Genomic DNA, 25,769 nt, shown 5'->3' with positions numbered 1-25,769 from the left:
AAGTCTGTGTGACTGTACTACAGCCTCTGTCTAGAGGTGTAGAGCTTTTAAAGGAGTAGTGAAGTCTGTGTGACTGTACTACAGCCTCTGTCTAGAGGTGTAGAGCTTTTAAAGGAGTAGTGAAGTCTGTGTGACTGTACTACAGCCTCTGTCTAGGGGTGTGGAGCTGTAAAGGAGTAGTGAAGTCTGTGTGACTGTACTACAGCCTCTGTCTAGAGGTGTGGAGCTGTAAAGGGGTAGTGAAGTCTATGTGACTGTACTACAGCCTCTGTCTAGAGGTGTGGAGCTGTAAAGGAGTAGTGAAGTCTATGTGACTGTACTACAGCCTCTGTCTAGAGGTGTGGAGCTGTAAAGGAGTAGTGAAGTCTGTGTGACTGTACTACAGCCTCTGTCTAGAGGTGTGGAGCTGTAAAGGAGTAGTGAAGTCTGTGTGACTGTACTAAAGCCTCTGTCTAGAGGTGTGGAGCTGTAAAGGAGTAGTGAAGTCTGTGTGACTGTACTACAGCCTCTGTCTAGAGGTGTGGAGCTGTAAAGGAGTAGTGAAGTCTGTGTGACTGTACTACAGCCTCTGTCTAGCGGTGTGGAGCTGGAAAGGAGTAGTGAAGTCTGTGTGACTGTACTACAGCCTCTGTCTAGAGGTGTGGAGCTGTAAAGGAGTAGTGAAGTCTGTGTGACTGTACTACAGCCTCTGTCTAGAGGTGTGGAGCTGTAAAGGAGTAGTGAAGTCTGTGTGACTGTACTACAGCCTCTGTCTAGAGGTGTGGAGCTGTAAAGGGTTAGTGAAGTCTGTGTGACTGTACTACAGCCTCTGTCTAGAGGTGTGGAGCTGTAAAGGAGTAGTGAAGTCTGTGTGACTGTACTACAGCCTCTGTCTAGAGGTGTGGAGCTGTAAAGGAGTAGTGAAGTCTGTGTGACTGTACTACAGCCTCTGTCTAGAGGTGTGGAGCTGTAAAGGAGTAGTGAAGTCTGTGTGACTGTACTACAGCCTCTGTCTAGAGGTGTGGAGCTGTAAAGGAGTAGTGAAGTCTGTGTGACTGTACTACAGCCTCTGTCTAGAGGTGTGGAGCTGTAAAGGAGTAGTGAAGTCTGTGTGACTGTACTACAGCCTCTGTCTAGAGGTGTGGAGCTGTAAAGGGTTAGTGAAGTCTGTGTGACTGTACTACAGCCTCTGTCTAGAGGTGTGGAGCTGTAAAGGAGTAGTGAAGTCTGTGTGACTGTACTACAGCCTCTGCCTAGAGGTGTGGAGCTGTAAAGGAGTAGTGAAGTCTGTGTGACTGTACTACAGCCTCTGTCTAGAGGTGTGGAGCTGTAAAGGAGTAGTGAAGTCTGTGTGACTGTACTACAGCCTCTGTCTAGAGGTGTGGAGCTGTAAAGGAGTAGTGAAGTCTGTGTGACTGTACTACAGCCTCTGTCTAGAGGTGTAGAGCTTTTAAAGGAGTAGTGAAGTCTGTGTGACTGTACTACAGCCTCTGTCTAGAGGTGTGGAGCTGTAAAGGAGTAGTGAAGTCTGTGTGACTGTACTACAGCCTCTGTCTAGAGGTGTGGAGCTGTAAAGGAGTAGTGAAGTCTGTGTGACTGTACTACAGCCTCTGTCTAGAGGTGTGGAGCTGTAAAGGAGTAGTGAAGTCTATGTGACTGTACTACAGCCTCTGTCTAGAGGTGTGGAGCTGTAAAGGAGTAGTGAAGTCTGTGTGACTGTACTACAGCCTCTGTCTAGAGGTGTGGAGCTGTAAAGGAGTAGTGAAGTCTGTGTGACTGTACTACAGCCTCTGTCTAGAGGTGTGGAGCTGTAAAGGAGTAGTGAAGTCTGTGTGACTGTACTACAGCCTCTGTCTAGAGGTGTGGAGCTGTAAAGGGTTAGTGAAGTCTGTGTGACTGTACTACAGCCTCTGTCTAGAGGTGTGGAGCTGTAAAGGAGTAGTGAAGTCTGTGTCGACTGTACTACAGCCTCTGTCTAGAGGTGTGGAGCTGTAAAGGAGTAGTGAAGTCTGTGTGACTGTACTACAGCCTCTGTCTAGAGGTGTGGAGCTGTAAAGGAGTAGTGAAGTCTGTGTGACTGTACTACAGCCTCTGTCTAGAGGTGTGGAGCTGTAAAGGAGTAGTGAAGTCTGTGTGACTGTACTACAGCCTCTGTCTAGAGGTGTGGAGCTGTAAAGGAGTAGTGAAGTCTGTGTGACTGTACTACAGCCTCTGTCTAGAGGTGTGGAGCTGTAAAGGAGTAGTGAAGTCTGTGTGACTGTACTACAGCCTCTGTCTAGAGGTGTGGAGCTGTAAAGGGTTAGTGAAGTCTGTGTGACTGTACTACAGCCTCTGTCTAGAGGTGTGGAGCTGTAAAGGAGTAGTGAAGTCTGTGTGACTGTACTACAGCCTCTGCCTAGAGGTGTGGAGCTGTAAAGGAGTAGTGAAGTCTGTGTGACTGTACTACAGCCTCTGTCTAGAGGTGTGGAGCTGTAAAGGAGTAGTGAAGTCTGTGTGACTGTACTACAGCCTCTGTCTAGAGGTGTGGAGCTGTAAAGGAGTAGTGAAGTCTGTGTGACTGTACTACAGCCTCTGTCTAGAGGTGTGGAGCTGTAAAGGAGTAGTGAAGTCTGTGTGACTGTACTACAGCCTCTGTCTAGAGGTGTGGAGCTGTAAAGGGGTAGTGAAGTCTGTGTGACTGTACTACAGCCTCTGTCTAGAGGTGTGGAGCTGTAAAGGAGTAGTGAAGTCTGTGTGACTGTACTACAGCCTCTGTCTAGAGGTGTGGAGATGTAAAGGAGTAGTGAAGTCTGTGTGACTGTACTACAGCCTCTGTCTAGAGGTGTGGAGCTGTAAAGGAGTAGTGAAGTCTGTGTGACTGTACTACAGCCTCTGTCTAGAGGTGTGGAGCTGTAAAGGAGTAGTGAAGTCTATGTGACTGTACTACAGCCTCTGTCTAGAGGTGTGGAGCTGTAAAGGAGTAGTGAAGTCTGTGTGACTGTACTACAGCCTCTGTCTAGAGGTGTGGAGCTGTAAAGGAGTAGTGAAGTCTGTGTGACTGTACTACAGCCTCTGTCTAGAGGTGTGGAGCTGTAAAGGAGTAGTGAAGTCTGTGTGACTGTACTACAGCCTCTGTCTAGAGGTGTGGAGCTGTAAAGGGTTAGTGAAGTCTGTGTGACTGTACTACAGCCTCTGTCTAGAGGTGTGGAGCTGTAAAGGAGTAGTGAAGTCTGTGTGACTGTACTACAGCCTCTGTCTAGAGGTGTGGAGCTGTAAAGGAGTAGTGAAGTCTGTGTGACTGTACTACAGCCTCTGTCTAGAGGTGTGGAGCTGTAAAGGAGTAGTGAAGTCTGTGTGACTGTACTACAGCCTCTGTCTAGAGGTGTGGAGCTGTAAAGGAGTAGTGAAGTCTGTGTGACTGTACTACAGCCTCTGTCTAGAGGTGTGGAGCTCCAAAGGAGTAGTGAAGTCTGTGTGACTGTACTACAGCCTCTGTCTAGAGGTGTGGAGCTGTAAAGGAGTAGTGAAGTCTGTGTGACTGTACTACAGCCTCTGTCTAGAGGTGTGGAGCTGTAAAGGGTTAGTGAAGTCTGTGTGACTGTACTACAGCCTCTGTCTAGAGGTGTGGAGCTGTAAAGGAGTAGTGAAGTCTGTGTGACTGTACTACAGCCTCTGTCTAGAGGTGTGGAGCTGTAAAGGAGTAGTGAAGTCTATGTGACTGTACTACAGCCTCTGTCTAGAGGTGTGGAGCTGTAAAGGAGTAGTGAAGTCTATGTGACTGTACTACAGCCTCTGTCTAGAGGTGTGGAGCTGTAAAGGAGTAGTGAAGTCTGTGTGACTGTACTACAGCCTCTGTCTAGAGGTGTGGAGCTGTAAAGGAGTAGTGAAGTCTGTGTGACTGTACTACAGCCTCTGTCTAGAGGTGTGGAGCTGTAAAGGGTTAGTGAAGTCTGTGTGACTGTACTACAGCCTCTGTCTAGAGGTGTGGAGCTGTAAAGGAGTAGTGAAGTCTGTGTGACTGTACTACAGCCTCTGTCTAGAGGTGTGGAGCTGTAAAGGAGTAGTGAAGTCTGTGTGACTGTACTACAGCCTCTGTCTAGAGGTGTGGAGCTGTAAAGGAGTAGTGAAGTCTGTGTGACTGTACTACAGCCTCTGTCTAGAGGTGTGGAGCTGTAAAGGAGTAGTGAAGTCTGTGTGACTGTACTACAGCCTCTGCCTAGAGGTGTGGAGCTGTAAAGGAGTAGTGAAGTCTGTGTGACTGTACTACAGCCTCTGTCTAGAGGTGTGGAGCTGTAAAGGAGTAGTGAAGTCTGTGTGACTGTACTACAGCCTCTGTCTAGAGGTGTGGAGCTGTAAAGGAGTAGTGAAGTCTGTGTGACTGTACTACAGCCTCTGTCTAGAGGTGTGGAGCTGTAAAGGAGTAGTGAAGTCTGTGTGACTGTACTACAGCCTCTGTCTAGAGGTGTGGAGCTGTAAAGGAGTAGTGAAGTCTATGTGACTGTACTACAGCCTCTGTCTAGAGGTGTGGAGCTGTAAAGGAGTAGTGAAGTCTGTGTGACTGTACTACAGCCTCTGTCTAGAGGTGTGGAGCTGTAAAGGGTTAGTGAAGTCTGTGTGACTGTACTACAGCCTCTGTCTAGAGGTGTGGAGCTGTAAAGGAGTAGTGAAGTCTGTGTGACTGTACTACAGCCTCTGTCTAGAGGTGTGGAGCTGTAAAGGAGTAGTGAAGTCTGTGTGACTGTACTACAGCCTCTGTCTAGAGGTGTGGAGCTGTAAAGGAGTAGTGAAGTCTGTGTGACTGTACTACAGCCTCTGTCTAGAGGTGTGGAGCTGTAAAGGAGTAGTGAAGTCTGTGTGACTGTACTACAGCCTCTGTCTAGAGGTGTGGAGCTGTAAAGGAGTAGTGAAGTCTGTGTGACTGTACTACAGCCTCTGTCTAGAGGTGTGGAGCTGTAAAGGAGTAGTGAAGTCTGTGTGACTGTACTACAGCCTCTGTCTAGAGGTGTGGAGCTGTAAAGGAGTAGTGAAGTCTGTGTGACTGTACTACAGCCTCTGTCTAGAGGTGTGGAGCTCCAAAGGAGTAGTGAAGTCTGTGTGACTGTACTACAGCCTCTGTCTAGAGGTGTGGAGCTGTAAAGGAGTAGTGAAGTCTGTGTGACTGTACTACAGCCTCTGTCTAGAGGTGTGGAGCTGTAAAGGGTTAGTGAAGTCTGTGTGACTGTACTACAGCCTCTGTCTAGAGGTGTGGAGCTGTAAAGGAGTAGTGAAGTCTGTGTGACTGTACTACAGCCTCTGTCTAGAGGTGTGGAGCTGTAAAGGAGTAGTGAAGTCTATGTGACTGTACTACAGCCTCTGTCTAGAGGTGTGGAGCTGTAAAGGAGTAGTGAAGTCTATGTGACTGTACTACAGCCTCTGTCTAGAGGTGTGGAGCTGTAAAGGAGTAGTGAAGTCTGTGTGACTGTACTACAGCCTCTGTCTAGAGGTGTGGAGCTGTAAAGGAGTAGTGAAGTCTGTGTGACTGTACTACAGCCTCTGTCTAGAGGTGTGGAGCTGTAAAGGGTTAGTGAAGTCTGTGTGACTGTACTACAGCCTCTGTCTAGAGGTGTGGAGCTGTAAAGGAGTAGTGAAGTCTGTGTGACTGTACTACAGCCTCTGTCTAGAGGTGTGGAGCTGTAAAGGAGTAGTGAAGTCTGTGTGACTGTACTACAGCCTCTGTCTAGAGGTGTGGAGCTGTAAAGGAGTAGTGAAGTCTGTGTGACTGTACTACAGCCTCTGTCTAGAGGTGTGGAGCTGTAAAGGAGTAGTGAAGTCTGTGTGACTGTACTACAGCCTCTGCCTAGAGGTGTGGAGCTGTAAAGGAGTAGTGAAGTCTGTGTGACTGTACTACAGCCTCTGTCTAGAGGTGTGGAGCTGTAAAGGAGTAGTGAAGTCTGTGTGACTGTACTACAGCCTCTGTCTAGAGGTGTGGAGCTGTAAAGGAGTAGTGAAGTCTGTGTGACTGTACTACAGCCTCTGTCTAGAGGTGTGGAGCTGTAAAGGAGTAGTGAAGTCTGTGTGACTGTACTACAGCCTCTGTCTAGAGGTGTGGAGCTGTAAAGGAGTAGTGAAGTCTGTGTGACTGTACTACAGCCTCTGTCTAGAGGTGTGGAGCTGTAAAGGAGTAGTGAAGTCTGTGTGACTGTACTACAGCCTCTGTCTAGAGGTGTGGAGCTGTAAAGGGTTAGTGAAGTCTGTGTGACTGTACTACAGCCTCTGTCTAGAGGTGTGGAGCTGTAAAGGAGTAGTGAAGTCTGTGTGACTGTACTACAGCCTCTGTCTAGAGGTGTGGAGCTGTAAAGGAGTAGTGAAGTCTGTGTGACTGTACTACAGCCTCTGTCTAGAGGTGTGGAGCTGTAAAGGAGTAGTGAAGTCTGTGTGACTGTACTACAGCCTCTGTCTAGAGGTGTGGAGCTGTAAAGGAGTAGTGAAGTCTGTGTGACTGTACTACAGCCTCTGTCTAGAGGTGTGGAGCTGTAAAGGAGTAGTGAAGTCTATGTGACTGTACTACAGCCTCTGTCTAGAGGTGTGGAGCTGTAAAGGAGTAGTGAAGTCTATGTGACTATACTACAGCCTCTGTCTAGAGGTGTGGAGCTGTAAAGGAGTAGTGAAGTCTATGTGACTGTACTACAGCCTCTGTCTAGAGGTGTGGAGCTGTAAAGGGTTAGTGAAGTCTGTGTGACTGTACTACAGCCTCTGTCTAGAGGTGTGGAGCTGTAAAGGAGTAGTGAAGTCTGTGTGACTGTACTACAGCCTCTGTCTAGAGGTGTGGAGCTGTAAAGGAGTAGTGAAGTCTGTGTGACTGTACTACAGCCTCTGTCTAGAGGTGTGGAGCTGTAAAGGAGTAGTGAAGTCTATGTGACTGTACTACAGCCTCTGTCTAGAGGTGTGGAGCTGTAAAGGAGTAGTGAAGTCTGTGTGACTGTACTACAGCCTCTGTCTAGAGGTGTGGAGCTGTAAAGGGTTAGTGAAGTCTGTGTGACTGTACTACAGCCTCTGTCTAGAGGTGTGGAGCTGTAAAGGAGTAGTGAAGTCTGTGTGACTGTACTACAGCCTCTGTCTAGAGGTGTGGAGCTGTAAAGGAGTAGTGAAGTCTGTGTGACTGTACTACAGCCTCTGTCTAGAGGTGTGGAGCTGTAAAGGAGTAGTGAAGTCTGTGTGACTGTACTACAGCCTCTGTCTAGAGGTGTGGAGCTGTAAAGGAGTAGTGAAGTCTGTGTGACTGTACTACAGCCTCTGTCTAGAGGTGTGGAGCTGTAAAGGGGTAGTGAAGTCTGTGTGACTGTACTACAGCCTCTGTCTAGAGGTGTGGAGCTGTAAAGGGGTAGTGAAGTCTATGTGACTGTACTACAGCCTCTGTCTAGAGGTGTGGAGCTGTAAAGGAGTAGTGAAGTCTGTGTGACTGTACTACAGCCTCTGTCTAGAGGTGTGGAGATGTAAAGGAGTAGTGAAGTCTGTGTGACTGTACTACAGCCTCTGTCTAGAGGTGTGGAGCTGTAAAGGAGTAGTGAAGTCTGTGTGACTGTACTACAGCCTCTGTCTAGAGGTGTGGAGCTGTAAAGGAGTAGTGAAGTCTATGTGACTGTACTACAGCCTCTGTCTAGAGGTGTGGAGCTGTAAAGGAGTAGTGAAGTCTGTGTGACTGTACTACAGCCTCTGTCTAGAGGTGTGGAGCTGTAAAGGAGTAGTGAAGTCTGTGTGACTGTACTACAGCCTCTGTCTAGAGGTGTGGAGCTGTAAAGGAGTAGTGAAGTCTGTGTGACTGTACTACAGCCTCTGTCTAGAGGTGTGGAGCTGTAAAGGGTTAGTGAAGTCTGTGTGACTGTACTACAGCCTCTGTCTAGAGGTGTGGAGCTGTAAAGGAGTAGTGAAGTCTGTGTGACTGTACTACAGCCTCTGTCTAGAGGTGTGGAGCTGTAAAGGAGTAGTGAAGTCTGTGTGACTGTACTACAGCCTCTGTCTAGAGGTGTGGAGCTGTAAAGGAGTAGTGAAGTCTGTGTGACTGTACTACAGCCTCTGTCTAGAGGTGTGGAGCTGTAAAGGAGTAGTGAAGTCTGTGTGACTGTACTACAGCCTCTGTCTAGAGGTGTGGAGCTGTAAAGGAGTAGTGAAGTCTGTGTGACTGTACTACAGCCTCTGTCTAGAGGTGTGGAGCTGTAAAGGGGTAGTGAAGTCTATGTGACTGTACTACAGCCTCTGTCTAGAGGTGTGGAGCTGTAAAGGAGTAGTGAAGTCTGTGTGACTGTACTACAGCCTCTGTCTAGAGGTGTGGAGATGTAAAGGAGTAGTGAAGTCTGTGTGACTGTACTACAGCCTCTGTCTAGAGGTGTGGAGCTGTAAAGGAGTAGTGAAGTCTGTGTGACTGTACTACAGCCTCTGTCTAGAGGTGTGGAGCTGTAAAGGAGTAGTGAAGTCTATGTGACTGTACTACAGCCTCTGTCTAGAGGTGTGGAGCTGTAAAGGAGTAGTGAAGTCTATGTGACTGTACTACAGCCTCTGTCTAGAGGTGTGGAGCTGTAAAGGAGTAGTGAAGTCTGTGTGACTGTACTACAGCCTCTGTCTAGAGGTGTGGAGCTGTAAAGGAGTAGTGAAGTCTGTGTGACTGTACTACAGCCTCTGTCTAGAGGTGTGGAGCTGTAAAGGGTTAGTGAAGTCTGTGTGACTCTACTACAGCCTCTGTCTAGAGGTGTGGAGCTGTAAAGGAGTAGTGAAGTCTGTGTGACTGTACTACAGCCTCTGTCTAGAGGTGTGGAGCTGTAAAGGAGTAGTGAAGTCTGTGTGACTGTACTACAGCCTCTGTCTAGAGGTGTGGAGCTGTAAAGGAGTAGTGAAGTCTGTGTGACTGTACTACAGCCTCTGTCTAGAGGTGTGGAGCTGTAAAGGAGTAGTGAAGTCTGTGTGACTGTACTACAGCCTCTGTCTAGAGGTGTGGAGCTCCAAAGGAGTAGTGAAGTCTGTGTGACTGTACTACAGCCTCTGTCTAGAGGTGTGGAGCTGTAAAGGAGTAGTGAAGTCTGTGTGACTGTACTACAGCCTCTGTCTAGAGGTGTGGAGCTGTAAAGGGTTAGTGAAGTCTGTGTGACTGTACTACAGCCTCTGTCTAGAGGTGTGGAGCTGTAAAGGAGTAGTGAAGTCTGTGTGACTGTACTACAGCCTCTGCCTAGAGGTGTGGAGCTGTAAAGGAGTAGTGAAGTCTGTGTGACTGTACTACAGCCTCTGTCTAGAGGTGTGGAGCTGTAAAGGAGTAGTGAAGTCTGTGTGACTGTACTACAGCCTCTGTCTAGAGGTGTGGAGCTGTAAAGGAGTAGTGAAGTCTGTGTGACTGTACTACAGCCTCTGTCTAGAGGTGTGGAGCTGTAAAGGAGTAGTGAAGTCTGTGTGACTGTACTACAGCCTCTGTCTAGAGGTGTGGAGCTGTAAAGGAGTAGTGAAGTCTATGTGACTGTACTACAGCCTCTGTCTAGAGGTGTGGAGCTGTAAAGGAGTAGTGAAGTCTGTGTGACTGTACTACAGCCTCTGTCTAGAGGTGTGGAGCTGTAAAGGGTAAGTGAAGTCTGTGTGACTGTACTACAGCCTCTGTCTAGAGGTGTGGAGCTGTAAAGGAGTAGTGAAGTCTGTGTGACTGTACTACAGCCTCTGTCTAGAGGTGTGGAGCTGTAAAGGAGTAGTGAAGTCTGTGTGACTGTACTACAGCCTCTGTCTAGAGGTGTGGAGCTGTAAAGGAGTAGTGAAGTCTGTGTGACTGTACTACAGCCTCTGTCTAGAGGTGTGGAGCTGTAAAGGAGTAGTGAAGTCTGTGTGACTGTACTACAGCCTCTGTCTAGAGGTGTGGAGCTGTAAAGGAGTAGTGAAGTCTATGTGACTGTACTACAGCCTCTGTCTAGAGGTGTGGAGCTGTAAAGGAGTAGTGAAGTCTATGTGACTGTACTACAGCCTCTGTCTAGAGGTGTGGAGCTGTAAAGGAGTAGTGAAGTCTATGTGACTGTACTACAGCCTCTGTCTAGAGGTGTGGAGCTGTAAAGGAGTAGTGAAGTCTGTGTGACTGTACTACAGCCTCTGTCTAGAGGTGTGGAGCTGTAAAGGGTTAGTGAAGTCTGTGTGACTGTACTACAGCCTCTGTCTAGAGGTGTGGAGCTGTAAAGGAGTAGTGAAGTCTGTGTGACTGTACTACAGCCTCTGTCTAGAGGTGTGGAGCTGTAAAGGAGTAGTGAAGTCTGTGTGACTGTACTACAGCCTCTGTCTAGAGGTGTGGAGCTGTAAAGGAGTAGTGAAGTCTGTGTGACTGTACTACAGCCTCTGTCTAGAGGTGTGGAGCTCCAAAGGAGTAGTGAAGTCTGTGTGACTGTACTACAGCCTCTGTCTAGAGGTGTGGAGCTGTAAAGGAGTAGTGAAGTCTGTGTGACTGTACTACAGCCTCTGTCTAGAGGTGTGGAGCTGTAAAGGGTTAGTGAAGTCTGTGTGACTGTACTACAGCCTCTGTCTAGAGGTGTGGAGCTGTAAAGGAGTAGTGAAGTCTGTGTGACTGTACTACAGCCTCTGCCTAGAGGTGTGGAGCTGTAAAGGAGTAGTGAAGTCTATGTGACTGTACTACAGCCTCTGTCTAGAGGTGTGGAGCTGTAAAGGAGTAGTGAAGTCTGTGTGACTGTACTACAGCCTCTGTCTAGAGGTGTGGAGCTGTAAAGGAGTAGTGAAGTCTGTGTGACTGTACTACAGCCTCTGTCTAGAGGTGTGGAGCTGTAAAGGAGTAGTGAAGTCTGTGTGACTGTACTACAGCCTCTGTCTAGAGGTGTGGAGCTGTAAAGGAGTAGTGAAGTCTATGTGACTGTACTACAGCCTCTGTCTAGAGGTGTGGAGCTGTAAAGGAGTAGTGAAGTCTGTGTGACTGTACTACAGCCTCTGTCTAGAGGTGTGGAGCTGTAAAGGGTTAGTGAAGTCTGTGTGACTGTACTACAGCCTCTGTCTAGAGGTGTGGAGCTGTAAAGGAGTAGTGAAGTCTGTGTGACTGTACTACAGCCTCTGTCTAGAGGTGTGGAGCTGTAAAGGAGTAGTGAAGTCTGTGTGACTGTACTACAGCCTCTGTCTAGAGGTGTGGAGCTGTAAAGGAGTAGTGAAGTCTGTGTGACTGTACTACAGCTTCTGTCTAGAGGTGTGGAGCTGTAAAGGAGTAGTGAAGTCTGTGTGACTGTACTACAGCCTCTGTCTAGAGGTGTGGAGCTCCAAAGGAGTAGTGAAGTCTGTGTGACTGTACTACAGCCTCTGTCTAGAGGTGTGGAGCTGTAAAGGAGTAGTGAAGTCTGTGTGACTGTACTACAGCCTCTGTCTAGAGGTGTGGAGCTGTAAAGGGTTAGTGAAGTCTGTGTGACTGTACTACAGCCTCTGTCTAGAGGTGTGGAGCTGTAAAGGAGTAGTGAAGTCTGTGTGACTGTACTACAGCCTCTGCCTAGAGGTGTGGAGCTGTAAAGGAGTAGTGAAGTCTATGTGACTGTACTACAGCCTCTGTCTAGAGGTGTGGAGCTGTAAAGGAGTAGTGAAGTCTGTGTGACTGTACTACAGCCTCTGTCTAGAGGTGTGGAGCTGTAAAGGAGTAGTGAAGTCTGTGTGACTGTACTACAGCCTCTGTCTAGAGGTGTGGAGCTGTAAAGGAGTAGTGAAGTCTGTGTGACTGTACTACAGCCTCTGTCTAGAGGTGTGGAGCTAACAGCTAGAATCCTTAGTTGTTACATCATTTTTTGGACTAATAAATTAATGATATATACCCATTGATTCTTGAAGAATACAATTGGTAAATGCCTCATGAGCTTAGTTGAACTGTCGTACCCCATCAGAACCCGAAATATAAACTTGTTTTACTCCAATGTTTGTAAACAACTTAAAAGTAAACAAACACTGTATAGCCTCATACCATGGTTAAAACTATAATTGTGATCAAATCAAATGAAAAATTGATTAAGTTATATCATGGATGGTCAGTCCTTGCATCTATAGCTCTGTCTATGAATTTGAGAATGGTTACATGACTCCAGGTCCATACCAGAGGCAGAGGCGTGTTGTCTGCTCTGTTATTGTTTCAACTAACCGTTGTAGCTATGAAGCCCTGGTAACCGGACAAAGCCTTGCTCTGACTGTAGTCGGGCATGCCCCCCCCCCCCCCCCCCCCCCCAATCCCTACATTACCAAGGTTTGGAGCAAAACCCTGCACTGTCTCTTTAAAGATTAAACCAGTCTGTGTCAAGCGTCTGCATTGGTCGGCCCGGTTGTCAACCACAGCTGTTTACATCAGACGAGAGCGAGGTGGACTTTCCCAGGTTACAGCAGAGACCACTTCCGCAATTGGTGTCTGGGCAAATCGAAGGAGCCACTGAAGCAGAAAGGTAGCTAATACAACCCAACGATCTCTTTGTTCTTTGGTTACCATGAAATTTATTTAAAGCTGGCTAGCTACGTTATCAGGAAACACACTGGTTTTGATGCGTAGCAAATGGCTAGTTAACGTTAGTTAGTTATCTGTAAGATATATTCTGTCATGTTAGCTGATTGTCATGCAAATACTAGCTAACGGGTTAGCCAGGTTATCTTGTAGGAATACTTTGACAGATAGCTAGCTAACGATAATATTAATTAGCTATCGTTCAAGTAAGCATCATGTTAGCTTGCTAAACAGTCTGATGTCCTAATTGTTAGCTGACGGTTTTCCAGCATCCTAGCATAGCAACTGATGACTAACGTTAGCTAGCTTCATGGCTAGTCATTAACATTAGCTAAGCTAGTGTAACTGTCGGATGTCGCTACTAACTACTGAACCGCGAGAGATGTTGTTCTCGCTTGTCATCTAATCAGGGACCTTTATCTTTTCTGGACTGGGCACGTTAGTCGTCTCTTCTAATCAATAATGAACGAAGAAAGAAAGAGAGGCCGAAAAGACGCCAGAGTGAGTTGGATCATGATGTGATGTTGTCGTAACGTTAGGTTGATGTCATCACATCTCATGACAACATCCAGCTTCAATTGGTTTGAATGGTGAAGTTTTCCAAAAGAATGTCTTGTCTTTCATTTAATTATTATATTTTGCAGCGGATGTCAACTGCACTAGCAAGGGTCTTTTAAATCATCTGGTTTCTGTACAATGTCTTTGTTTCTCATCTGTCTGGTTGGAAGTTCAGTTTAAATATTGCATGGTCATTTTTCTAAGCGGCATTCTCCAGTGTGGCATTGTTACATCCTTGTGTTCAAGTCATTGAGTGATAACATCAGTGTGTGTATGTTACACATTCAAATGATTGTGTCTCGAAATAGCTTTTGCAGAAATTCCCTTTTGATGGTGGTGTTAAAGACTCTTTACTTTGTAAATGGTTTAGGGTGGGGAACCAACACAATGCTTGTTATATAACCAAACTTCTCCCCCTGTATGAGGTTAGTACTTCTCCTGTATGAGGTTAGTACTTCTCCTGTATGAGGTTAGTACTTCTCCTGTATTAGGTTAGTACTTCTCCTTAGGCAATATGAGGTTAGTACTTCTCCTGTATGAGGTTAGTACTTCTCCTGTATGAGGTTAGTACTTCTCCTGTATTAGGTTAGTACTTCTCCTTAGGCAATATGAGGTTAGTACTTCTCCTGTATGAGGTTAGTACTTCTCCTGTATGAGGTTAGTACTTCTCCTTAGGCAATATGAGGTTAGTACTTCTCCTGTATTAGGTTAGTACTTCTCCTTAGGCAATATGAGGTTAGTACTTCTCCTGTATGAGGTTAGTACTTCTCCTGTATGAGGTTAGTACTTCTCCTGTATGAGGTTAGTACTTCTCCTGTATGAGGTTAGTACTTCTCCTGTATGAGGTTAGTACTTCTCCTGTATGAGGTTAGTACTTCTCCTGTATTAGGTTAGTACTTCTCCTGTATTAGGTTAGTACTTCTCCTGTATTAGGTTAGTACTTCTCCTGTATGAGGTTAGTACTTCTCCTGTATTAGGTTAGTACTTCTCCTGTATTAGGTTAGTACTTCTCCTGTATTAGGTTAGTACTTCTCCTGTATGAGGTTAGTACTTCTCCTGTATGAGGTTAGTACTTCTCCTGTATTAGGTTAGTACTTCTCCTGTATGAGGTTAGTACTTCTCCTGTATGAGGTTAGTACTTCTCCTGTATTAGGTTAGTACTTCTCCTGTATTAGGTTAGTACTTCTCCTGTATGAGGTTAGTACTTCTCCTGTATGAGGTTAGTACTTCTCCTGTATTAGGTTAGTACTTCTCCTGTATGAGGTTAGTACTTCTCCTGTATGAGGTTAGTACTTCTCCTGTATGAGGTTAGTACTTCTCCTGTATGAGGTTAGTACTTCTCCTGTATTAGGTTAGTACTTCTCCTGTATTAGGTTAGTACTTCTCCTGTATGAGGTTAGTACTTCTCCTGTATGAGGTTAGTACTTCTCCTGTATGAGGTTAGTACTTCTCCTGTATGAGGTTAGTACTTCTCCTGTATGAGGTTAGTACTTCTCCTGTATGAGGTTAGTACTTCTCCTGTATGAGGTTAGTACTTCTCCTGTATGAGGTTAGTACTTCTCCTGTATAAGGTTAGTACTTCTCCTGTATTAGGTTAGTACTTCTCCTGTATGAGGTTAGTACTTCTCCTGTATGAGGTTAGTACTTCTCCTGTATGAGGTTAGTACTTCTCCTGTATGAGGTTAGTACTTCTCCTGTATTAGGTTAGTACTTCTCCTGTATTAGGTTAGTACTTCTCCTGTATGAGGTTAGTACTTCTCCTGTATGAGGTTAGTACTTCTCCTGTATTAGGTTAGTACTTCTCCTGTATGAGGTTAGTACTTCTCCTGTATTAGGTTAGTACTTCTCCTGTATTAGGTTAGTACTTCTCCTGTATGAGGTTAGTACTTCTCCTGTATGAGGTTAGTACTTCTCCTGTATTAGGTTAGTACTTCTCCTGTATGAGGTTAGTACTTCTCCTGTATGAGGTTAGTACTTCTCCTGTATTAGGTTAGTACTTCTCCTGTATGAGGTTAGTACTTCTCCTGTATGAGGTTAGTACTTCTCCTGTATGAGGTTAGTACTTCTCCTGTATGAGGTTAGTACTTCTCCTGTATGAGGTTAGTACTTCTCCTGTATGAGGTTAGTACTTCTCCTGTATGAGGTTAGTACTTCTCCTGTATAAGGTTAGTACTTCTCCTGTATTAGGTTAGTACTTCTCCTGTATGAGGTTAGTACTTCTCCTGTATGAGGTTAGTACTTCTCCTGTATTAGGTTAGTACTTCTCCTGTATGAGGTTAGTACTTCTCCTGTATGAGGTTAGTACTTCTCCTGTATGAGGTTAGTACTTCTCCTGTATGAGGTTAGTACTTCTCCTGTATGAGGTTAGTACTTCTCCTGTATGAGGTTAGTACTTCTCCTGTATGAGGTTAGTACTTCTCCTGTATGAGGTTAGTACTTCTCCTGTATGAGGTTAGTACTTCTCCTGTATGAGGTTAGTACTTCTCCTGTATGAGGTTAGTACTTCTCCTGTATGAGGTTAGTACTTCTCCTGTATGAGGTTAGTACTTCTCCTGTATTAGGTTAGTACTTCTCCTGTATGAGGTTAGTACTTCTCCTGTATGAGGTTAGTACTTCTCCTGTATGAGGTTAGTACTTCTCCTGTATGAGGTTAGTACTTCTCCTGTATGAGGTTAGTACTTCTCCTGTATGAGGTTAGTACTTCTCCTGTATGAGGTTAGTACTTCTCCTGTATGAGGTTAGTACTTCTCCTGTATGAGGTTAGTACTTCTCCTGTATGAGGTTAGTACTTCTCCTGTATGAGGTTAGTACTTCTCCTGTATGAGGTTAGTACTTCTCCTGTATGAGGTTAGTACTTCTCCTGTATGAGGTTAGTACTTCTCCTGTATGAGGTTAGTACTTCTCATGTATGAGGTTAGTACTTCTCATGTATAAGGTTAGTACTTCTCCTGTATTAGGTTAGTACTTCTCCTGTATTAGGTTAGTACTTCTCCTGTATGAGGTTAGTACTTCTCCTGTATGAGGTTAGTACTTCTCCTGTATGAGGTTAGTACTTCTCCTGTATGAGGTTAGTACTTCTCCTGTATGAGGTTAGTACTTCTCCTGTATGAGGTTAGTACTTCTCCTGTATGAGGTTAGTACTTCTCCTGTATTAGGTTAGTACTTCTCCTGTATGAGGTTAGTACTTCTCCTGTATGAGGTTAGTACTTCTCCTGTATGAGGTTAGTACTTCTCCTGTATTAGGTTAGTACTTCTCCTGTATAAGGTTAGTACTTCTCCTGTATGAGGTTAGTACTTCTCCTGTATGAGGTTAGTACTTCTCCTGTATTAGGTTAGTACTTCTCCTGTATTAGGTTAGTACTTCTCCTGTATTAGGTTAGTACTTCTCCTGTATTAGGTTAGTACTTCTCCTGTATAAGGTTAGTACTTCTCCTGTATGAGGTTAGTACTTCTCCTGTATTAGGTTAGTACTTCTCCTGTATTAGGTTAGTACTTCTCCTGTATTAGGTTAGTACTTCTCCTGTATTAGGTTAGTACTTCTCCTGTATTAGGTTAGTACTTCTCCTTAGGCAATATGAGGTTAGTACTTCTCCTGTATGAGGTTAGTACTTCTCCTGTATGAGGTTAGTACTTCTCCTGTATTAGGTTAGTACTTCTCCTGTATTAGGTTAGTACTTCTCCTTAGGCAATATGAGGTTAGTACTTCTCCTGTATGAGGTTAGTACTTCTCCTGTATGAGGTTAGTACTTCTCCTGTATGAGGTTAGTACTTCTCCTGTATGAGGTTAGTACTTCTCCTGTATGAGGTTAGTACTTCTCCTGTATGAGGTTAGTACTTCTCCTGTATGAGGTTAGTACTTCTCCTGTATGAGGTTAGTACTTCTCCTGTATTAGGTTAGTACTTCTCCTGTATGAGGTTAGTACTTCTCCTGTATTAGGTTAGTACTTCTCCTGTATTAGGTTAGTACTTCTCCTTAGGCAATATGAGGTTAGTACTTCTCCTGTATGAGGTTAGTACTTCTCCTTAGGCAATATGAGGTTAGTACTTCTCCTGTATGAGGTTAGTACTTCTCCTGTATGAGGTTAGTACTTCTCCTGTATTAGGTTAGTACTTCTCCTGTATTAGGTTAGTACTTCTCCTGTATTAGGTTAGTACTTCTCCTGTATTAGGTTAGTACTTCTCCTGTATGAGGTTAGTACTTCTCCTGTATTAGGTTAGTACTTCTCCTGTATGAGGTTAGTACTTCTCCTGTATTAGGTTAGTACTTCTCCTGTATTAGGTTAGTACTTCTCCTTAGGCAATATGAGGTTAGTACTTCTCCTGTATGAGGTTAGTACTTCTCCTTAGGCAATATGAGGTTAGTACTTCTCCTGTATGAGGTTAGTACTTCTCCTGTATTAGGTTAGTACTTCTCCTGTATTAGGTTAGTACTTCTCCTGTATTAGGTTAGTACTTCTCCTTAGGCAATATGAGGTTAGTACTTCTCCTGTATTAGGTTAGTACTTCTCCTTAGGCAATATGAGGTTAGTACTTCTCCTGTATGAGGTTAGTACTTCTCCTGTATTAGGTTAGTACTTCTCCTGTATTAGGTTAGTACTTCTCCTGTATGAGGTTAGTACTTCTCCTGTATGAGGTTAGTACTTCTCCTGTATTAGGTTAGTACTTCTCCTGTATTAGGTTAGTACTTCTCCTGTATAAGGTTAGTACTTCTCCTGTATTAGGTTAGTACTTCTCCTGTATTAGGTTAGTACTTCTCCTGTATTAGGTTAGTACTTCTCCTGTATTAGGTTAGTACTTTTCCTGTATTAGGTTAGTACTTCTCCTGTATTAGGTTAGTACTTCTCCTGTATTAGGTTAGTACTTCTCCTGTATTAGGTTAGTACTTCTCCTGTATTAGGTTAGTACTTCTCCTGTATTAGGTTAGTACTTCTCCTGTATTAGGTTAGTACTTCTCCTGTATTAGGTTAGTACTTCTCCTGTATTAGGTTAGTACTTCTCCTGTATTAGGTTAGTACTTCTCCTGTATTAGGTTAGTACTTCTCCTGTATTAGGTTAGTACTTCTCCTGTATTAGGTTAGTACTTCTCCTGTATAAGGTTAGTACTTCTCCTGTATGAGGTTAGTACTTCTCCTGTATGAGGTTAGTACTTCTCCTGTATGAGGTTAGTACTTCTCCTGTATGAGGTTAGTACTTCTCCTGTATTAGGTTAGTACTTCTCCTGTATGAGGTTAGTACTTCTCCTGTATGAGGTTAGTACTTCTCCTGTATGAGGTTAGTACTTCTCCTGTATGAGGTTAGTACTTCTCCTGTATGAGGTTAGTACTTCTCCTGTATGAGGTTAGTACTTCTCCTGTATGAGGTTAGTACTTCTCCTGTATTAGGTTAGTACTTCTCCTGTATGAGGTTAGTACTTCTCCTGTATGAGGTTAGTACTTCTCCTGTATGAGGTTAGTACTTCTCCTGTATTAGGTTAGTACTTCTCCTGTATTAGGTTAGTACTTCTCCTGTATTAGGTTAGTACTTCTCCTGTATTAGGTTAGTACTTCTCCTGTATGAGGTTAGTACTTCTCCTGTATTAGGTTAGTACTTCTCCTGTATGAGGTTAGTACTTCTCCTGTATGAGGTTAGTACTTCTCCTGTATGAGGTTAGTACTTCTCCTGTATGAGGTTAGTACTTCTCCTGTATGAGGTTAGTACTTCTCCTGTATGAGGTTAGTACTTCTCCTGTATGAGGTTAGTACTTCTCCTGTATGAGGTTAGTACTTCTCCTGTATGAGGTTAGTACTTCTCCTTAGGCAATATGAGGTTAGTACTTCTCCTTAGGCAATATGAGGTTAGTACTTCTCCTGTATTAGGTTAGTACTTCTCCTGTATTAGGTTAGTACTTCTCCTGTATTAGGTTAGTACTTCTCCTGTATTAGGTTAGTACTTCTCCTGTATTAGGTTAGTACTTCTCCTGTATTAGGTTAGTACTTCTCCTGTATTAGGTTAGTACTTCTCCTGTATTAGGTTAGTACTTCTCCTGTATTAGGTTAGTACTTCTCCTGTATTAGGTTAGTACTTCTCCTGTATTAGGTTAGTACTTCTCCTGTATTAGGTTAGTACTTCTCCTGTATAAGGTTAGTACTTCTCCTGTATAAGGTTAGTACTTCTCCTGTATAAGGTTAGTACTTCTCCTGTATTAGGTTAGTACTTCTCCTGTATTAGGTTAGTACTTCTCCTTAGGCAATATGAGGTTAGTACTTCTCCTTAGGCAATATGAGGTTAGTACTTCTCCTTAGGCAATATGAGGTTAGTACTTCTCCTTAGGCAATATGAGGTTAGTACTTCTCCTTAGGCAATATGAGGTTAGTACTTCTCCTTAGGCAATATGAGGTTAGTACTTCTCCTTAGGCAATATGAGGTTAGTACTTCTCCTTAGGCAATATGAGGTTAGTACTTCTCCTTAGGCAATATGAGGTTAGTACTTCTCCTTAGGCAATATGAGGTTAGTACTTCTCCTTAGGCAATATGAGGTTAGTACTTCTCCTTAGGCAATATGAGGTTAGTACTTCTCCTTAGGCAATATGAGGTTAGTACTTCTCCTTAGGCAATATGAGGTTAGTACGTTTCCTCTTGTATGAGGTTAGTACGTTTCCTCTTGTATGAGGTTAGTACGTTTCCTCTTGTATGAGGTTAGTACGTTTCCTCTTGTATGAGGTTAGTACGTTTCCTCTTGTATGAGGTTAGTACGTTTCCTCTTGTATGAGGTTAGTACGTTTCCTCTTGTATGAGGTTAGTACGTTTCCTCTTGTATGAGGTTAGTACGTTTCCTCTTGTATGAGGTTAGTACGTTTCCTCTTGTATGAGGTTAGTACGTTTCCTCTTGTATGAGGTTAGTACGTTTCCTCTTGTATGAGGTTAGTACGTTTCCTCTTGTATGAGGTTAGTACGTTTCCTCTTGTATGAGGTTAGTACGTTTCCTCTTGTATGAGGTTAGTACGTTTCCTCTTGTATGAGGTTAGTACGTTTCCTCTTGTATGAGGTTAGTACGTTTCCTCTTGTATGAGGTTAGTACGTTTCCTCTTGTATGAGGTTAGTACGTTTCCTCTTGTATGAGGTTAGTACGTTTCCTCTTGTATGAGGTTAGTACGTTTCCTCTTGTATGAGGTTAGTACGTTTCCTCTTGTATGAGGTTAGTACGTTTCCTCTTGTATGAGGTTAGTACGTTTCCTCTTGTATGAGGTTAGTACGTGTCCTCTTGTATGAGGTTAGTACGTGTCCTCTTGTATGTGGTATGCATTTTGTTATGGTAGGCTAAACATCTCAATGTCTATTAGTTTCCCCATTAGCCTTGTGTGATATAGCTATTGACTTAGCCTGGTCCCAGATCAGTTAGTCAACTCCTTGTCACTCATTGCCATTCCAAGGAGTTGATGTGATAGCAAAAACAGATCTGGGATCTGGCTACTGAAGTATAGGTTCCTCCCATGACAAACGGTAAACATGACATGAGCCTATTTCCCCATACTGTCACAAAAGTTACTGAGTCAAAACACATTCCCTAACTGAAACCTCCCACACATCTCTGCCCCTCTTTTTTCTATTGGTTCTTTCCTATTGACGTTTCTGTTCTGCTGTTCCTCCAGTTCCCAGCACCATGCCTGGTAAGTGACTCAGTGGCGATGGAAGGAAAAGGGCCCTATCGTATCTATGACCCAGGCGGGGGCGAGGCTAAGGCCAGAGAGGCCAGAGAGGAGGGCAGCAGCGGTGGAGGGGGAAGCTACAGACTACTACTGGAAGAGAACAGCGTGCTCAGAGAGAGGATGAAGGGACTCAAGAGCTTAGGTCTGTACCTGCTTTTGTGATATATACTACCTCTCTGGTCTAGATCACCAGCTCTTAATTATGATCCTAATCTCTAGTGGACAGAATGTAATCTGGCATTTGACCACATTACGTAAGATTTTAGTTCGGGGGATTTCAAATGACTCCATGTAAGACTACAGCTCTTTAAACAACACCCCCCCCTCATATATCTCTATTAGTGTAGGTACTTGTGACGTTGTACCAATGCCACTGTACAGTACAGCAGTAGACCTGGGTTAACTACATGTGATCTGACAGATCTCAAGTCCAAACCCCACACAACCAGGACCTCAACCCTCATCACACTCATCTGTCTAGATTAGTGTTGTGACCTATACGTTCTAGCTACAAATTCCATTCTCATAGCCTTGAAGGAACAATGTGGTTAGACCTGATTCCATTCTTGTGTTATGTGCTGTAATGTTAGCAGGGAGTTTCTCTGTAGTGACTTGGGACTAGTGAGTGTTGGCGTAGTCCATTCTTTGGTTATGTGCTGTTTCTCTGTAATGAGTAATGTTCTCAGGGTCTGCATGATTTAGTTGTTAGTCATCAGAAGCACTAGCTACTGTCTATCCGTCATGTATTATAGGTCATGTAGACTGTGAATAACATATTCAGCTATATGCCACAACCCATAATGAACAAGTGACTAGGCCTACTTCAAATCAAGATGTTTCTAGCTGTCTCTGGTGTGTAGGAGCTGTTTGTTACCGCTGTAAATACGGTTGTTGTTACTGATGGTTTGTCTGTCTGGTGTGTAGGAGCTCTTTGTTACTACTGTAAATACGGTTGTTGTTACTGATGGTTTGTCTGTCTGGTGTGTAGGAGCTGTTTGTTACTGCTGTAAATACGGTTGTTGTTACTGATGGTTTGTCTGTCTGGTGTGTAGGAGCTCTTTGTTACTACTGTAAATACGGTTGTTGTTACTGATGGTTTGTCTGTCTGGTGTGTAGGCGCTGTTTGTTACTGCTGTAAATACGGTTGTTGTTACTGATGGTTTGTCTGTCTGGTGTGTAGGAGCTGTTTGTTACTACTGTAAATACGGTTGTTGTTACTGATGGTCTGTCTGGTGTGTAGGAGCTGTTTGTTACTGCTGTAAATACGGTTGTTGTTACTGATGGTTTGTCTGTCTGGTGTGTAGGAGCTGTTTGTTACTGCTGTAAATACGGTTGTTGTTACTGATGGTTTGTCTGTCTGGTGTGTAGGAGCTGTTTGTTACTGCTGTAAATACGGTTGTTGTTACTGATGGTTTGTCTGTCTGGTGTGTAGGAGCTGTTTGTTACTACTGTAAATACGGTTGTTGTTACTGATGGTTTGTCTGTCTGGTGTGTAGGAGCTGTTTGTTACTGCTGTAAATACGGTTGTTGTTACTGATGGTTTGTCTGTCTGGTGTGTAGGAGCTGTTTGTTACTACTGTAAATACGGTTGTTGTTACTGATGGTTTGTCTGTCTGGTGTGTAGGAGCTGTTTGTTACTGCTGTAAATACGGTTGTTGTTACTGATGGTTTGTCTGTCTGGTGTGTAGGAGCTGTTTGTTACTACTGTAAATACGGTTGTTGTTACTGATGGTTTGTCTGTCTGGTGTGTAGGAGCTGTTTGTTACTACTGTAAATACGGTTGTTGTTACTGATGGTTTGTCTGTCTGGTGTGTAGGAGCTGTTTGTTACTACTGTAAATACGGTTGTTGTTACTGATGGTTTGTCTGTCTGGTGTGTAGGAGACCTGTTGGAGGAGTCTCAGTGGGAGGCTTCTAAGTTGCGTCAGCGTGTAGAAGAGCTGGTCAGAGACAACGAGGCCCTGAAGTCTTCTACCTCCAGCTTCGCTACCAGTCTGTGTATGGGAGGACCTGTTCAGACTGAGACACAAGGTATGCTATCAGAGATGGGTTTCCTACCTGATTATTCATGATTTACAGCAGTATGTTATCATCAATGGCCCAGTACAGCCAGCTGTTTGAAAAAAGGCCAGCTGTTTGAAAAAAGGCCAGCTGTTTGAAAAAAGGCCAGCTGTTTGAAAAAAGGCCAGCTGTTTGAAAAAAGGCCAGCTGTTTGAAAAAAGGCCAGCTGAAATTTCAGCCTGTTTTAGTTGGATGGAGTTTTGGCCTTCCATGGTGACATCACTATGCAGTAAATTTGTTAATAGACCAATAAGAAAGAGATCCAAATCTCTCTGCCAATTACATATGTTTAGTTTCCCCTCCCCACTCAGACCACTCACAGACAATCCTAGCAAAATTCTTACTTGAGAAATTGCTTTTTGCTAAGAATCAATTTTTGTTTCTTTTTGACCAAATGATTTAATATTGAGGTAAACACGTCTGCATTGGGGCCTGTAACAGCAAGCTTTTCCTGAGGTTTCTATAGGTGGTTGCTAACACTATATAATGACCCTATAACGGTAGGTATCCTAGTGGTTAGAGCGTTGGGCCAGTAACCGAAAGGTTGCTAGATCGAATCCCCGAGCTGACAAGGTAAAAATGCTCCTGAACAAGGCAGTTAACCCACTGTTCCCCAGTAGGCTGTCATTGTAAATAAGAATTTGTTCTTAACTGACTTGCCTAGTCAAATAAAGGTTAAATAAAAACAGTGGTGTGACTATGTAACAACCCTGTAGCAGTGGTGTGACTATGTAACGACCCTGTAGCAGCGGTGTGACTATGTAACGACCCTGTAGCAGCGGTGTGACTATGTAACGACCCTGTAGCAGCGGTGTGACTATGTAACGACCCTGTAGCAGCGGTGTGACTATGTAACGACCCTGTAGCAGCGGTGTGACTATGTAACGACCCTGTAGCAGCGGTGTGACTATGTAACGGCCCTGTAGCAGCGGTGTGACTATGGTGTGACTATGTAACGGCCTTGTAGCAGTGGTGTGACTATGTAACGACCCTGTAGCAGCGGTGTGACTATGTAACGGCCTTGTAGCAGCGGTGTGACTATGTAACGGCCCTGTAGCAGCGGTGTGACTATGTAACGGCCCTGTAGCAGCGGTGTGACTATGTAACAGTGGTGTGACGCTATAACGACCCTATAACGGTGACTCCTGACTGTTTCAGGTCAGGGGAAGCTTCACCGCCAGCCCAGTATGGACCAGAGAGAGAGTCAGCCGTGTCTCTCAACGGGGAAGGCCCTAAATCATGAACAGCCCAGCGTAAGTAAACAGATTTTACTTTATAGCTATAGAGTACTTCATATTTTCTAGATATTATTGATCAGGCTGAGCAGCCCATTAAGTACAGTCTCATTAGCCTACATCTGAGACATAACGTTTACATGTCAGGTGGTGCTTTTACGTCTGTCCCAACTGGTTTCTGGCTTTTAGCAAAGGCTAACTGAAAGGAGCAATAGTCTCTGGTTCTCTCTTTGAGTCCTGTTGTCTTGTCAGTCTTCAGCACCGTTGTACAACGGCTGTGCAGGTGTTTTATGTTGTACAGAGAGGGAGGGAGGGAGCTCCCGTCTCACTTTGTTCATGGTGCCAGCCGGACTTGTTTTCTTTGCGAGCAACTTGTTTGCCCAATGACAGTGAAGTTAAGAAATTGTCCGTGGTGCCAACCTAAGCTTCCACAAAGCCTCATCACTACATTCTCTGCCACTGCCTCACCTGTGGCCTGATATGGATATTTTCCTAGATATTGAAAGCTGTTCAGCATGTACAATTACACACACACTCTCACTTTGTAGCGTACTCCCAGTAGTCCAGAGTCGACTGATAAGACGGCTGGGATTCGGTGGACTGATATAGGGTACATACCATTTAGAGATTTAACAATGGCTAGCAGTGTTCTAAATTCACAATTAATGATTATATAATTAGGCATGTTAACCCCTTGCTCATCAACTCACCCATTCTCATCATCATACTACATTAGTTTCATCTGTTATATGTGTAAAATTAGTTTAGGTTCAGTTTCAAAGCAATTATCGGGGTGATTATCAACTGGGCACTGCACTTTCAACTATTGGGAGAAGTAGCGGAGCAGGCCCTATTTACTGTTGGGAGAGTAGTAGAGCAGGCCCTATTTACTGTTGGGAGAAGTAGTAGAGCAGGCCCTATTTACTGTCGGGAGAAGTAGTAGAGCAGGCCCTATTTACTGTTGGGAGAAGTAGCGGAGCAGGCCCTGTTTACTGTTGGGAGAAGTAGTGGAGCAGGCCCTGTTTACTGTTGGGAGAAGTAGTAGAGCAGGCCCTATTTACTGTTGGGAGAAGTAGTAGAGCAGGCCCTATTTACTGTCGGGAGAAGTAGTAGAGCAGGCCCTATTTACTGTCGGGAGAAGTAGTAGAGCAGGCCCTATTTACTGTCGGGAGAGTAGTAGAGCAGGCCCTATTTACTGTCGGGAGAAGTAGTAGAGCAGGCCCTATTTACTGTCGGGAGAAGTAGTAGAGCAGGCCCTATTTACTGTTGGGAGAAGTAGTAGAGCAGGCCCTATTTACTGTTGGGAGAAGTAGAAGAGCAGGCCCTATTTACTGTTGGGAGAAGTAGCAGAGCAGGCCCTATTTACTGTTGGGAGAAGTAGCAGAGCAGGCCCTATTTACTGTTGGGAGAAGTAGCAGAGCAGGCCCTATTTACTGTTGGGAGAAGTAGCAGAGCAGGCCCTATTTACTGTTGGGAGAAGTAGCAGAGCAGGCCCTATTTACTGTTGGGAGAAGTAGCAGAGCAGGCCCTATTTACTGTTGGGAGAAGTAGCAGAGCAGGCCCTATTTACTGTTGGGAGAAGTAGCAGAGCAGGCCCTATTTACTGTTGGGAGAAGTAGCAGAGCAGGCCCTATTTACTGTTGGGAGAAGTAGCAGAGCAGGCCCTATTTACTGTTGGGAGAAGTAGTAGAGCAGGCCCTATTTACTGTCGGGAGAAGTAGCAGAGCAGGCCCTATTTACTGTCGGGAGAAGTAGTAGAGCAGGCCCTATTTACTGTCGGGAGAAGTAGTAGAGCAGGCCCTATTTACTG

At 44.6% G+C, this 25,769-nt stretch overlaps 1 protein-coding gene across 10 annotated transcripts in view; it reads left to right on the top strand.

Moving 5' to 3' along the window:
* The window catches only part of tnip1 (TNFAIP3 interacting protein 1), a 59,817-nt gene that overhangs the window by 4,710 nt on the left and 29,338 nt on the right, over positions 1-25,769 (top strand). For 2 of the 10 annotated variants that reach the window (XM_071399762.1, XM_071399757.1), the window contains exons 1-5: positions 12,305-12,365; positions 12,832-12,922; positions 20,608-20,806; positions 22,545-22,694; positions 23,883-23,977. In XM_071399762.1, coding sequence (XP_071255863.1) covers positions 12,884-12,922; positions 20,608-20,806; positions 22,545-22,694; positions 23,883-23,977 — 483 coding nt within the window. In that variant the 5' untranslated portion in view covers positions 12,305-12,365; positions 12,832-12,883. Of the gene's footprint in view, positions 1-12,227; positions 12,366-12,831; positions 12,923-20,607; positions 20,807-22,544; positions 22,695-23,882; positions 23,978-25,769 lie in introns of those variants that run through there. The other 8 variants (XM_071399761.1, XM_071399759.1, XM_071399755.1 and 5 more) reach the window with 7 other exon arrangements.

The sequence above is a fragment of the Salvelinus alpinus genome, chromosome 4 (genome assembly GCF_045679555.1).
Source record: "Salvelinus alpinus chromosome 4, SLU_Salpinus.1, whole genome shotgun sequence".
Lineage (NCBI taxonomy): Eukaryota > Metazoa > Chordata > Actinopteri > Salmoniformes > Salmonidae > Salvelinus > Salvelinus alpinus.
This window is presented reverse-complemented; position numbering and strand designations above follow the sequence as displayed.